The sequence below is a fragment of the Scatophagus argus genome, chromosome 18, assembly GCF_020382885.2.
Source record: "Scatophagus argus isolate fScaArg1 chromosome 18, fScaArg1.pri, whole genome shotgun sequence".
Lineage (NCBI taxonomy): Eukaryota > Metazoa > Chordata > Actinopteri > Scatophagidae > Scatophagus > Scatophagus argus.
Window position 1 is genome coordinate 3,921,011 of NC_058510.1, and position 16,110 is coordinate 3,937,120.

General features: G+C 41.1%; 1 protein-coding gene across 1 annotated transcript in view; it reads left to right on the forward strand.

Moving 5' to 3' along the window:
• Nucleotides 1-16,110, forward strand: part of cntnap2a (contactin associated protein 2a) — a 274,377-nt gene that overhangs the window by 215,848 nt on the left and 42,419 nt on the right. The window contains exons 16-17 of the mRNA XM_046371619.1: nt 6,616-6,772; nt 8,671-8,798. Coding sequence (XP_046227575.1) covers nt 6,616-6,772; nt 8,671-8,798 — 285 coding nt within the window. The remainder of the gene's footprint in view (nt 1-6,615; nt 6,773-8,670; nt 8,799-16,110) is intronic.

Consider the following 16,110-nt stretch of genomic DNA (forward strand, 5'->3'; position numbering starts at 1 on the left):
TTGTAGATGGGTGCAGAGACATGCAGAGCGAATTTACTAGAGTGTGGCGTAATGCTGAACAACAGGCGCAGGAAGGATGCTCAGCCTCACAGCTGTCAGGGAGGTGGATCGCATTATGGGTGCTTTCAGGTAGAAATTGTTGAAATAACTCATTATTCTTCCCCGGCCTTTCTGCTCAGTGTTCTGATGTAGACAACGGCGATGTCTCGACTGACACTGCATGCTCTGCAGGCGACAGTGAACTCATTTCTGCGCTGTTCCTCTCTAACCTCCTCCTTTCAGCACCAAAATGAAGGTTTATGGAATTCATTTGTGCCCTTTGCAACAGAGGGCAAACGCAGCCATGTTGCACCTTTTAATGTGATGATGAAATTGATTTGTTAGTCACACCAACACAGCACTACAGATAATGGCAGGCTTTAATGGGCACAACTGTACCTGTGAAATGAATACATAAATTGCTTATTTTAAAGATTAATGAGTTGCTTGATTATTTTCAACACCAAGCAGCCAACATGTAGCTGTATTTATTACATACCCTCAAAGCGCCCAGGGTAGTTTTTATGGAAACAAAGTCATGTTTGCATTCAGAGTTTCTCACTAAAACAGATGCTGATGCATTTCCTTCCTCCTCAAGCAATTTCATAGCAGATGTTTTGGGAGAATTAAATTAGAATTTAAAAAGTTTGCATCAATGTTTGCTTGCCAACACTTTTCATATTTCTTGTCTTTGCATATGCATTGTTACATTTCTTGCACCGTTAACAACACCCACTGTTGATTTGTGGATTCGCATTGAAAGGTAACTGTGCAGTGAATCACCTGCCTGTGCGTACTTGTGGGTGTCATCGTGTACAAAATACAAACAAAACAGGGACCTGCTCTAAAAGTTATTCCTCCATTGTGCTTCTAGTGGCTAAAAATTTCACTGGGCTCCTTTAAGATACCTCAGACTATTAAAACAGTTTCACCCACATCTTCTCAAAAAAGTACAAAGAATTACAAGGACTTACAGATCACAGATTTGGTATTTTGGTATGCACTGTAGCCTCTCTGCTGATCAAACCAGGAAGGATAGTCATGGAGGGCAGTCTGTGTTTCAGATACAACTTCAGATCGTGATCAGGGCAAGGCAAGTTTGCAATTAGCATGGATTAAAGGGCAGATTACAGTGGGACTAATAAGAACATAAAGAGATTAGATGCCAGGGAAGAGTCTGTCTTGGAGACATGGCATAGATAGCCAGATATGGAGCATGGAGACGGAGAGAGAGAGAGAGAGAGAGAGAGAGAGAGAGGCAACTGAGACAAACAGATTTGAGAATACAAGTAAAAGGTGTGCAAGGCAGATATGGGAAAGAGAGAGAGAGAGACATCCAGGAGTGCAAAGAGAAGCTAGAAAGACATAATAGGAAGAGAGATAAAGAGAAAGAGGCCTCTGAGAGCAAGAGATATGAGAGAGCAAGGAAAAGGAGACCCCGAAGAAGAGAAAAGCCTAAATATGTGGGAGCCTTGGAGTAGAAGAAAATGGTGGTGGGACTGTGAGATAGGAGGGGTTCTCGAAGTAAACTGACAGATAGGTGGTCAGGGAGAGGAGAAAGATTGAGACAATAGAAAGAGACAAGGGAGCTTGGCAAAGAGGCAGATTAAAAGGAGCAGCGAGGAGAAAACACTGACACACACACACACACACACACACACACACACACACACGCACGCACACACACACACACACACTCGTGCAAATAAACAAAAAGACAGAGACAAAGAAAGAGGCCCACAAATTCTCTCTTTCTTATTCTCATATACACACACGCCAATGCACACTGTATTATCTGTAGCTCTCTAGAGATAGATCCTGGGGCATGGCTAATATGCCTCCCCACAGTCTCCCTACAAATACAGAGATGCTAAGAGGATAGGAAGCTAACAAAGACCAGCGGGTGCAGAGTGGAGACACCAGGCTCTCTGCACAACAAACAGAAATGCAAACAAACGATGACAACAAAGAACAGAAACCAACGGCGCCCGGGCAAAGACAAATTGATCCACGGCTTTGTGTGAAAACTCTCCAAGACTGAAAATGTGTGTGTGCGTGTGTGTGTGGGCTGGTGGGTACTCTTGTCTTTGTCCAGAGCCCTTGAGAGAGCATGAGCAGGGGTGGACATTTTGTGTTGTGTCTCCTGGTGGGTGTTTTTCAGCAAAGACAGTGTGCTCACACTTATTCTTGCCCTTTCTTATTTCCTGAATAATACTGCTGCTCATCTTGTTAGAGGGGAGAGAGGAAGAGCATTGATTCACTTTCACACCCCTTAGAGATCAGTGCAGAGTGCAAAGGAACTATTTATATTCTCATTTGTGCATCCACCAAAGCATCTTTTGGTTGTGCATTTGCCTTCTGACAGACACCTGCCATTCAGCCTGGAGAGAAGGGAGATTTAATGTAAATCCAAGGCGATAATAATCATTTTTAGGTGTAATGACTCCAGTAAAAGTGATTTCTGAGGGAGAGTTATGAGAAGGCAAAACCTAAAGGTTATGAATGCCATTCTGGCCTTTCTTAAAGGCCATCATTTCCCAGACGGGGGATATGAGTGCCTTGGCATGTTGAGCACCATTTTGGATCTACCAGCCTTTCAGGTCATGGCCTGAGTGGCAGGGATGTGATCTCTTGAGCTGAACCAAGTGTGGCCCATGTACAAGTGTTGCCTGTCCACTAGCAACCAGTTGATGATTGGAAAATCTGTGATAAGTCCGAAGTAACTGGCCTCTCCTCCCATCTTGGGTCAAAGAAGAGGATGCTTCCAACATTACCACATGACCCTGATATTTTAGGCACTGACCCCAACAGCTAATACTTTTTTTTCTTTAAAGCAAAAAAGTGTTTTGACATCAAAAAAATGGATTCAGTGACACAGCACAATAAGGACTTGGTCTAATGTGCTGCTATATCAGCCATCCATAATGACTGAGTACCAGCTGTACCCAGAAAATAGCTGCTTAAAAGATCTAGTGTGTAGAGTTTGAAGGCACAAATTGAATATATTTGCACAAATTAACTATAATATCTATTTTCATTAATGTATAATAATCAAAAAATAATGATTTATTGTGTGCTTTTGTTACCTTAGAACAAGCCTTTTTATCTAAAGAGGGAGCAGGTCCTCTTCCACAGAGTCTGTCATGTTGTTTCTACTGTAGCCCAGAATGGACAAACCAAACCCTGGAGAAGGCCCTCTGTAGGTGAAGGAGGCTGAGGGATTTTCAGTTGGTCGCAATCTAAAACCTCAGCGCTGCTCACCCTGTCCTACACGTTTGGTCACAACAAACATCTGGTGCACATCTGTCACTGCTTAAACTCAGCTGAGGCCCAACATGTGCAATAAGAATAACATTTGCTTGAGCTTATCACTACCAAGACAGCAACCACACTCTTTCTCTCACTCTCTTTCTCTCTTCTTTCTCTGTTTCCTTCTTTTCTTGCCGTCATTCTTCTTATCTCCCCGCCTCACAGTCTCCTGCTCTGTGTCTTCGTCTTTGCCTCTCCAGGCTCTGTCTGTCTTTGTTTGGCGAGTTTGAGTGTCAATGATACAGCCAGCAAGATGAAAAGGTAGACATTAAATCTTTGGTAGATAGTTTAGTGTGTCTGCATGAGTGCATGCATGTTTTTGTGTGTCGTTGACATGGCAGATAGATAACGCTGTCATAATAAGTAGTGCAGTGTGGCTGTCCCTGAAGACAAAAGAGGAACGAAAGCACAGGCCTTATCGTAGTCAAGATTATGAGGATGATACGGACGAGAAAACTGATCTTGGAAAGTTACTTTATTTATTCATCCTTTGGTTTAACTGATAGTTCTGGTTTGCAGTATGTCAGTTTGGGACTTAGCTACATAGTTTTGGCTATATCAGTGATTTATTTTAAACCTTTAACCGGCAGACTCACTTGGAGATTAAGTGTCTTTTGAGACCAAGACAGTCAGCAGCATAAAGACAAATAGTTTGACAGGAAACACAAAGGGAGACAAAATACATTTGTGTAGCCAGGTGGATTAAAAACACTGACAGCAACGACTTTCAAGTCATTCTGCAATGTTTTCCATGTGCAGCATAACCAAATGTCCTTTTTCCAATTTTTGAGGCTGAGAGGATAAAGAAGTCCAGAGAATGCAGAGACTTCTGTTCGGCACCTTTCTACAGGATACAGACTGATGATTTCTTTCGCTGATTTTACTCAACTTACTTTAAAATGAGTTAAACTTATAAACCTTTGGTCCACCAAGTCTACTCCAGGATTTTATCTAATTCAAACGCTTCTGTCCTTTGTCTCTCTGATGTGATATTGCATTAGCATACACACACACAGGACTAGTTATACTCTAGCGGGACTTCTGAAACTTACCGTGCACCTGCATCTTATACCCTGACACACACTCTGTCCTTCTCATTCTCACACACACTTACACAAACAGGCTGAGCCTCATCTTGGCAGTGCCCTCTCTCTGCGGCCCTCCATTTTAAACTCTCTGCCAGGATGATTCTATCTCTCCTCCCATACATCTCCATCCATCCATGCCGTCGTCTCACACACACACATGCACACACACACAAACACACACGCACACACACATCGTCCTCCTCACTCTCCACTTCTCAGTGGTTTGTTTTGGCGGAGCCTGAACAGAATCACACAGGAGACTTCAACTGGCACAATACGTAGCTCCCATTCCACCTGATGCCCCGCTGTACCACTTCCCCTCTCTCCTCTCTTCTTCAATTGCTTGTCCTGAAAGACAAATCATGAGAAGATCAAGTCAGAGTTTTCATTGGAAAGCATTTTCACATTTCTTGCATCTCACCTGTCTAAAATATTTAGCAGAGCGAACGCTCGAATCAGATGTCTCATGACATGGCAGTTAGTCAGAGGCCAAACAGGGAGGCTGTGATCTGTGGCGTTCGCTCACTGTTGCACGCTGCATGTTCTTGCTCAGACGCGAGGGAGGGCGACGGCTGTCTTTTCAAGTTGACTTTCATGATCACCCGCATCACATCATGAGAAATATTTGTTATATTTGTAAATATTTGCAAGACCAGCCATTGTTACTTCTCTATTTATGTATTTAAGCAATTTTCCATCCGTAGATCTGATTTTTGACGTAGCTTTTTTTAATAGCTTGAATTTCCCTCAGGATCAATAAAGTATCTATCTATTTATCTATCTAGCTTAATTTTCCTCATCAACTTAGTTTACTCTATGTTGCCGTCACTTCAACGAATGGCCACAGATCAGCTTCAAGGCATTGACATAACACTCTAATTGGGCTGAGGGCAAGGCGTTTTGGGAGGCTGTGATCGGGGAGGCCCACGACCTGTGAAGGTCATAAACACGGACTTGGTACACACTTGTGTCGAAGCACAATAGTATAAACACACACACACACACGTGTCCACACAAAGGGAAAGGATAGTGAAGTCTCTTGAGCAGGCAGTGTTAATCCTATTGACAATGGCTTGTCTGAACAGTGGCCTGAAGAGAGATGAGTCTAATTCTCTTTATGAGGACAATAAAACCCACAGGTCACCAAGGCCACGCACACACATACACACACACACAGCACACACACACACACACACACACACACACACACTGTAGCTTTCTCCTGCAGGTTAGCCCCAGTTTCGAAAATCAAAAGCGTAATAATACAGTATATCACAGCTCTCAATGCAATTGTGCTGCACCAAGTCTGCTTCAATTTCCTCCTGTAAAAATTACGGCTCAGGAGGATTTCATTGTCTCTGATAGGATATGACAAAGTGATATTGACAATGCAGCTTATTTTCCTGGAATAAAGAGGGAAAATGTAATATTGTTTCATTCTCTCTTGCTGTTATTGTGAGTGATGTTTTTCCAGGCACCAAAATATTTACACCTATCTCTCTGCCTGGGTGCTTTCTCACTCCAGAATACGTTATTCAAGGCAAAGAAAACAATATTACATTTCTTATTGAAAAGCAGAGATCCCTCACCTTTTATCCACTCACTGAAACACACACACATTTGCAGGCGCACATGCACACAGGGAGGTGTAGCACCTTTGTTGTGCATATCTGTTGTTGTGCTCAGAAGTACCAAAGTTCACACAAGCACTTCTTTTCACACAGATCTGCATCTAATAATTTAAAAGATGCGTGTCAATGAAGCACTGAATCTGTGTTTTAATAGATCTGTAAAATCACAGGTGTGATCTGCAGCTAAGTGTGCCTGCCTGTCTCAAAGGCATTTACCATCCAGCTGTGTAAAACACGTTGAGCAAATGAATTACATTCGTCGTGCAGCTGCACGCTGTCGATATAAATCACATTAATGCGACAAAAGCCTCAAACAGTTAATGATTAAACAATTGAGCACTTGCAATGGCAAGGAGTTTGGACAGTTTAGTAACGCAACTCAACTGCCTTCACAAAAGTTTGTGTCTTTTCTGTGGCAGACACAGTGTTGTATTTAGTAGTACACTGTGGTGCTCAGCTTCAAACCAGTAGAGACATGACTGCTCCTGTTCTTGAAAGGAACTTACACTTTGTTTTTTTGTTTGTTTCCGTTTGTGTTTGCTCCCCAGATGGGACCCCCTACACTTGGTGGGTAGGCCGGGCCAGCGAGAAGCACTTCTACTGGGGGGGCTCGGGACCTGGCATCCAGAAATGTGCCTGTGGCATCGACAGGAACTGCACTGACCCCAAGTATGACTGCAACTGTGACGCAGACCACAAACAATGGTAAGTCAGTCTACCACGTAGTTCAGTGGGAGCACAAACCATTCGTATCATATTGATTAACTTGTCTTCAGTTGAAGTTTTGCAGAGAGTTTAAAGTCGGCAACAACAGTTGGCACTGAACAGATGAAAAGTCACACCAAGTCCACTGTGATTCAAGAACAGAGCTGCATCTTTAATTCCATGTCTCCTAAGTGCATATTTAAGGAGTCAGCTGATGTTAATTAGAGTGGCTGGCCTTTGCTATAGTGAAATCTATGTTCATCAACTAGAAATGAGAAGCTGCTTTTGATTACTTCAGTCAGTTAGGGACCAACAGAGGATCAATCTGGCACCTCTAATGTAAACTGCACATGTCCTGTGCTTGAATGGACAGCCTGAGACAGGTGGTACCAGCAACTGGGGGTCGTGGGGCTCAGTGAGCGGTCAGTTACAATAATTGGAATCGATAATGAATCAGTGAAGACTTTTTTGCTTTTTAACTTCTAGGATACAATTTACATTATTATTATTATTATCCACAAAGCAGGTTCAGTGGAGCAGTTGGGACACAGATGTTTTGTTCAGGGGTTCTTCAGCAACAGTCATTCATTTGCTTCACCCCCAGATTTTCTCAGCTGGTGAGAGGACCTGGTTGAACTTCTGTTTCACTTTAGATGTTTTTCAAAGTACTTACGACTTTTTCTCGTCACAGTTTAAAAAAAGAACTTGTGAAGGTCAGTGTGCTTATTATGTGCCTGTTATGTTCCATCTGTCAGTGAGAAATTTAGCATTCACACGTAAAACATCTCTGAATTAGTGCAACAAAAAGCAGAGCCTCCTGCCTGAAATACTTCAAAATGATTGTACTCTTACAGCAGCTAAACTTAAAAGTGGAATATGTCACATCCAAGGAAGTTTTGATGGGACTGTTTCAGCGTGCTGAAAGTAAACTGTTACTACTCTAATGTTTGCAATAATCTGTCAGCTCTGCTTTCACTGGACTGTCTGATGAGGTGTCAGACAACAAAGGCTGAAGTGACTGAATGATGAATGTCACCATCAATGATGCATTTGTTTAAGAGGGACATTTGTGTTTCAAAGCCCGTTTAGCCAGCTGATGGATCTACTCATTAAACCGACTGCCTCGCTGTCTCTGCATGTGTGCTGTATGTTAGCGAGAAGAAGAGATTTCATTTGCTTTCATGTCTCCCCTCTCATCCCAAAAACTGATGAGATTACAAATAAGTCTGACTCTGTCTCGTTCTCTCCATTAATATTGTATGCATTAATGTCTCATCGTTTGGCTGAGTGAGTTTTTGAAATATTACCCATATAACTATTTCCACTCATTACCCATATTTTGGCAGCACGTAGAAACACACATGCATACACGAAGCCATAAATTAGATTGCGATGTTTCATTTCCAAACTGCAACGAACAGCAAACGATTAGAATCAAATGACAGAACGCGTCATACTCCCACTTCCCACTCCAAAGACTGATCTAAATGTTTCATTTTTGTATTATTGTTGTGGCATTATCAGAGGACTAATTGACATGTGATAGAAAGTTGTGAATTATTATTTTTCATGTGTGTAGTTTTGTTCATTGATTTAATTTTTTGCATTATTTTTTTATTTTTTTATTTTTTTGCTCATTTTCCTTCTCATCCATAGATTGATTTAGATTGATTTAAGTATCATCCACCCATCCATGTGTCCATCTTCTGTAACAATTTATTCATGTATGTGTCACTATTATATATTCCATCCTTTAGCCAAAATGTTCTATTAAGTTTCTGTAATGTGTATGCTGATATTATCATTATTACAAACATGCAAAAACATGCAATGTGTAGAGACAAAATAGTATTTAATATGGATTCTGCTCTACTTCTGTCTGTCTTCAACTCACACAGGAGAGAAGATTCTGGTCTCTTGGTATATAAAGAGCACCTGCCAGTCAGCCAGGTTGCTGTGGGCGACACCAATAGACCCGGTTCTGAGGCCAAACTGACTGTTGGACCTCTACGTTGCCAAGGAGATAGTAAGTGTTGTGTCATGCATACATGTGAGCTGTGGAGTTGGCTGGCAGCAATCTCTAGTATTCTGAGTGATTGGCACCTTGCTAAATGTAATGTAACCATGTTAGAATCCACATCAATGACTGGCTTGACGTGTTGCTGTGATGGAGCTACGAGGTGTTTGAAATCTGAGAATTCAGTGGGGTTGAAGAAGTGCTCCTGCTGTGCTGATAACTGCAGAGGTTACTGACTTACAATGCATCCTTTGCAAAACACTAATATGTAATGAGTGAAAAAAATGGAAACCGGCATTGAAAATAGATTTTAGAAAGTAGCTAGCGATCATCTGATTTAGTTTAATAGTTCAATTATATACACTGTTGAAAATGGCGACCTGATCTTTACAATTGCAGACTTTGGGACATACGTGACATTCTTCAAAGTGAGTGAAAAGGTCAGTAATGTAGCTAAGAGCTAAATCACACTGTGCTTCAGAACTGTCAGTAAAATCTTACAATGAAATTCAAACCTAACAGGGAGTCTGCACGGGAAAATGAAAACTGATGTGAGCGTTCTGGATTAGATGCAGGTGCAAAAGAGACCTTTGAGCCAGGCAAGAGGACTGCAGTTCAATGGCCTAATTGAGGGGAAATATGTGCCTTAATGACTTTCTCCAAGTCAGCCGCTGAGAGGAGCAGTTTCATTTTTAAAATACTTCTCAGCTGGATGTACCAGCATGGCTGCATAACCTTTGAGAAAAGCTCATGAAAGGTTGAATCAAGAGATCATCTCCACTCTATTTAATAAAGCTCATATTAAAATTCCACTGTTGACACTGCATGTGGCTTTTTGAACAGAGAGGGAAGCACAAAGACAATTTTTTAATTTGATGTCAAGCTGTAGGAGATTTCTGCACGAATAGTCAGCAATACTTGAATACAGTCTAAAAATAAAATGTGTGGACAAGCTGATAGAGAATCTGAGACGGTGCTTTCAGCACAAGTCTCGAGGCTGAACAGTAGTTGATAAAGGTTGACCTGCCTATTAAAATTGCTATGTGATGTCTAATAAACCATGATAGTGTTGTGCCTGAAATGCCAGCACACTGCTAAAACAGGTCAAGGAGTACTGCATGGACAATGGAACATAAAATAAAAATTTTATTTCATAAAAATGAAATAACTTCGATTACATTATTCTATCTGTTTTGCCCAGAAGCGATCATTTATGACCATCAAAAGAGCTGTCTCTCTATAGAAGGAAACAGCTCAAACCAGACTGGAATGATTCCAAAATGTAATTATTAGCTTAGATTAGAAAATATTAGAAAATATTGCATTCCTAGTCATTTACGATAACAAGTGTGTGCATGCTGGTCAGGAACATTGTAACCTGAGCAGTAACCAAACCATTTGAGTCATGACGACTTTGTGTTCAGGCTTATGTCCTGTGAAGCCTCTGGTATCTCTTTACTCCCCATCCCTATTCCGGTGTGTATTTGAGGGACACTGAGAAGAACCCTGGAGAGCAAAGTGACACGAATCTGAGAATGATATCTGCTACGTTTACACACTTACACATGTATTACTGCTGGAACTGATTATTTTAAGTGGCAGGTGCATGTTGTGCAAGTCACTGCAGCTGCAATGGGAGCTTATCATAGAAAACCTTATATTATCTACATGTTCAAAAGAATCTCAAGTGAGGACATGCAGGGAATAGTTAATGATACGGTAATTATCTCTCTGTTTGTTTGTAAGCATCACTGTACTGTTTACTGACTCCAGTGAAGGATGCATCGTCTCCTGTGAGCCACCTGTCGTAAAACCTACAGACAACGCAGAGTCCTTCAGTCAGGGACATCCGCTGGTTTTCTGGTGCATTCGGCGGATGTTTTTAAATATTGAACACCACCACACTTGTGATGCCACTCATAATATTTCATCAGAAAATGTTGCTCCGCTTACACGCGTCTAAGCAATGAAGCCCATCCATTTTTCTTTATTTGAGGTTGATGGAAACTGTGCACCTGCACCTCTTTAACCAACAAGCAAAGGAAAAAGTGCTGTGGTCACACAGCATAGGCTTCTTTATTTGACCTTAACAATGAACAGAAAGGAGGAGAGAAAGACTGCTTTGGGTTTCATTATCTTCACAGGAAGAATTTGCCTCTTTCTTCATCCCTAATCCCAGAGGAAATTAAACATTATTATTATGTCTTACACTGTAAAACACATTCAGACCTTGTTAGCCAAACTTTTGGAAAGCAGCAAAGCTCTTTTGACAATTAGAGATTTGCTGCTGATGCTTTGAATTGGGTCTTAATTAAAAACTGTGGTGAAGGAGAGAAAAGAGAACACACCCTTAGACACGTGTTGTATGTGGAAATAACACTTTGCTCATATTCACATATTGTGCTGATCCCTCAGAGAAACAGTCATGGTATCTTCACTGTCTGCATTCGTGTGTTTTTGTGTCTGCGGGAATTTGAGCTTGTGTGTGTGTGTGTGTGTGTGTGTGTGGATAAATAAAGGTATTTGAACTCTATTCAGACACCTTCCATGTAAACACTCACCCTCTCATCTTTTTACTTTCTTCTCTTTTGTCCTTGTAGTTTTGGCTGTTTCTTGGGTAAACATCAGATATCAGATACTGCAGAAACACACACACACACACACGCACACTGGGAGGCAGTTTAATTCTTGCTGTTTCCCTTCCTGTCTATTCTTCTAATCAGTGTTGGCACACTGCTCTCAGTGGGACTTTGGGTCAACTAGAAGACACACACAGAATCTGCTGCTCTCATATACCATCCACCTTTCTTTCCTCCCAACACATGAGCCTGTGCTCTTTCACTTTGCTTTGCTTTGTCCTGAACAAACCTGCAGTGTGTCAGTCCTGCTGAGTGCACTGTCAGGTTGGCATGGATTAACTGCATCCCATTCCTGATGCATCTGTTATACTTGGCTAAATGAAACATTTCTCATTCTGAAACTGAGTGGGCTTTCACACAAACTCATAAAAGTAAAATGGATGATGGAACTCTTATCCTAATGATGTAAAGCCACACAACCATAAAGAATAGCTCTCATTACTAGCAGAAGCTGTAGGGCCTGGTAAGACACACATCAGCATGTGATGCACACCAACACAACCACAAACATATGTGAGCCTGCACACCAGGGGTGTCCGCGAGGCGACGTCAGGATGGCGTGAGATGGCCCTCATTTCTTCAGAAAAGCAGCAATTTATTACATCCCAGTTAATGCACTTTGACCAATACTGTAAAATGTATTCAAAAGTCATATTTCAAAGTAAAAGTGAAGATACTGTGCTATAATATTACTTTGGTAAGAGTGACAGTCAACCAGTACTTGGATGAAAGTCTTTTGAAAGTATCTGATACTGAATGTGCGTAAGTGTCAAAATTAATTTTCTGGCAACAAATGGACCAGCTGATCATCAGAACTGATGATGATAATATTTATGATTTAAAATTTGAATAAAGACTGTTTAACGCAGTTAGTGAGTTAGTTACACCACAAAATTATGCTATTACACAATAGTATAAATATATAGAAGTTGCTAAAGTTTTAAAATCACCAAAAAATAAGCAGTCAGCCTCGTTCCCCTCGGTCTGCAACAGAACTCTAATTATTTTAGCATCATATACTAGCATCACCAAGAAGCTGCTGTTAGCTTAACGTTAGCCACAGGTCGATTTTGATCTGAACACAGAACAGACCTCAGCTACAGTAAGAGGTATTTCCATGCGTTGTGTTTTCTTTGGTCTGAAACTAAAGGGATGAAAGCAACCTCAGTGATTCTCCCTCCCCAGATCTATTACCCATTAAAGTTATTCAGAGGACTGTGATTTTGTCTTTTGAGACTGCTTCTGCCTCCCTCATCCTCTCTTTTTCTACCTCTAAAGACAAAATGGATTAAAGCAGCATATAGAGAACAGAACTAACGTCTGCATCTGTTGTTTAATTTAACAAAATACCAGAGAGGTTTTGTAGGAAGTAATGTCCTGTGGAGAGCAAAAGCAAACATGGATTTAATCTTTAGTACGAGACAGCATGATCATTACAATAATAATACTTTATATATTACCTATTGAATGCTCATTTTTCATAGAAAAGATAATAATAAAGTGGAGCTATGCAATCTCAGTGGGCCGTGAGTGCAGATACGTACATTCAGCCTGTTTTCCACTGACGGTATTGCATTGGAGGCTACAAAGAAATACACCTCAGAATACCATAGATACGGTTTCTCTCATGCTCAGAAGTTTTCTCTCTCATTTTTATCTATCTGTCAGTCCCTCTGTCCGTCCATTCATCCGCGAGACAGGAAGTGGCCTGGTTCTGTCGAGAATGCAGAACATGACAGAACACCTGCCCTCTCTCCTCACGGGTGTCACACTCATTAAGGTGCCTTCATCAACAATCTGGTGCCACTCTCACTAATGTCCCTTCATCAGAAAGCTGCCAACATATAAACAAACCATGATTTAATGACCCGTGACATCACATCTGTTTGTGTGTGTGGGGCCTCTCATGTAGCCGCATGGCAGACACAATTACTAAAAATGGATCCTCCTGTCATTTTGAAGGAGCCATATTCTCTTTGTCTTACTCTATTTTGCCCTGAGCGTGTCTGAGGCACAAAGAGAGCTGTCCTCCATTATACTGACTGACCAAATTAACAAACTAACTTTAAAATGAAGATGACTTTGAGCTATGTGTGCAATAGTGCTGGTCAAGACACCAGAACGTGGAGCATACATTATATATTGGCCCATTAACGCATATTAAACATATATTAAAAATTTCACACATGAATAGGTACTCGATGTAAGATTGATGCTTCTCATACTGTGCATAGAGCTCTGTCTCAGTAAGAGCAATGATGATTGGCTGCCATATAATGGGTTTTCATAGGCAAATGACTAATGTATTGGGCCGTCAGAGAAAGTTTTAGTATGGAGGTACTTCTGTGGTTGAGTGTATGCGTGTGTGCATGCATTTGTGTGTGTGTTTGCATGTTCTGTGGTTGAGCACGAGAACAAGTGGGAGTGTAACTTTCTGTGTGTGTGTGTGTGTGCTCTGGCATTAATGAAGCCCATTTCCATGGCTAGTTTAATGGCAGCCTATACAGTCACAGGCAGACAGAGAGGAATTAGTCCCATTTATTGATGTTAAAAGGGACAGTGGACATTTTAATAGATGAGAATGAAAATGAATGACAGCAAATGAAGCAAAGCAGCATATGTTCCATTATTATAATGTAATGTGCCTTCCAAGAGACATGCTTGGCCTCATAGATGACCAAAAATCAAAGCTTACAAGGGTCACCTATGATTAATTAATTGGTTTGTACCCATTTGTTCCTGTTCATATGTCCACGTGTAGTGTCTATGTAACTGATGTCACTCTAATGTCTACACTTTTTTACGTTCAGTGAAGGTCTGGTGTGCGTTGCATAGGGTTCATTACTTTAGTTTTCTTCACATAAAAAAATGATACAAAGTGTGATACAAAGAAAGATGATCGTGGATGTTTTTACCTGAAGCACTTCACAGGTTGATATCCACATGCATTTTTTTATCATAGCATTACATTCATAAAGAACATGGCACGCATGTATTCCTCCTGTCTGATGATTATTTATATGTGAGAAATTATTTAAGAGAAAATAAAGAACTAACTGACGCTTATTTTTCTTTCGTTCTCGAAAAGACTTTTATTTCCTTTTGTCTCTCCATTCATATCATTACACCCCTCAAGGTTTAGCTCTAAAAAATGTATGACAAGCAACTTAATTACAAAGTGAGATTGATAAATGCTTCATGGGACAGACACAAATTACCTCAAGATTCAAATGCTACATTTACAGTTAATATGCAGTTCCTAGACCATAAAATTAGACGCCGCAGACGGCTCAATTATGCACAAATGAGATGAAATAACAGGTCTCGATGGAAATTTAAAAATGAACAAGACAGAAATATATGCATGCTGTGCCACAGTTCAACAAATTTCCTATATATCTAGGTTCAAGTGTTATGTTTTGAACAATATCTGAGCCATCCCCTGAGGGGCACTTTCTAAGTCACATGGATCGCCTTTCCACTGAGGTCCTACCGTCTCTCTTGTTAGATGACACTATTTGTAGCATGTTGATGAAAAAGCCTCCCACCAACTTTGCGCCTGAAGTAGGTAGCAGAACGAGTCACAAGTGGAAAAGTTTAATGAGATTGCACAGCGTGCGTTTTTTTCCAACAAACTGAGTAATGTGCTCTGGCAGGCCTGAGATCCTAAATGTCTCGATCTGCAGTGATGTTATCACACCGTGAGAGCATGCAGGATGTGTGAGAATCGAGTTATTAATATGAACTATTGTGGCAGTAAGTGTGCTCTGCTCTGATCTGCCTGCAGCCAACAGTACACATGAATTCATACTGTCAGTGTGTATGCACATCTATTTTATATGTGTGCGTGTTTGGTGTGCCTGCCTGAAAGTGTCCTTGTTAATGACCTGACACATTGCAGTCATCCTTACCATCTGCTGGTACTGGCGCATAACCCATCTGGTCAAGCATAGACAGATGAATCATCTAGTTGGCTTCCAGACCCAAACTTCACCTCAAACTGTATTTCACATCATGTCAGTCACTACAGTTCAGCGGGCTTGAGGGTTTTTTGTTTTATGTTTTTTCGTTTTTTTGTCGCAAGTCCCTGTGGCCTAATGCAAGGTCAGCAGCTGTTTTATACAACAGCACATTTTAGTCAAATTAGCTAATGGATCCAAGAGATGTTCACCACATGATTGTGAGAGTACTTCCTTGTGAAGCACAAATAAATTTTAATAATGATTAACTAAGAAGAGGGTTGAGGTACACTATGTAGACAAAAGTATTGGGATATACCTCTTTATTATTGAATTCAGGTGCAATATGGGGCTGTTTTTCAGGGGTTGGCCCCTGACTTCCACTGAAGGGAAATCTTAATGCTTCAGCACACCAAGACATGTTGGACAATGCTATGCTTCCAACTTTGTGGCAACAGTTTGTTGAAGGCCCTTTTCTATTCCAGCATGACTGTGCCCCAGTGCACAAGGCAAAGCTCCATAAAGACATGGTTGGATGAGTTTGGTGTGGAAGAACTTGACTGGCCCACACAGAGCCCTGACCTCAACCCCATCCAACACCTTTGGAATGAACTGGAACAAAAATTGTTCCACAGAAACACTTCAACATGTTGCGGAAAGCCTTCACAGAAGAGTGGAAGCTTTTATAGCCCCAAAGCCGTCTGTGTATTTAGAATGTGATGT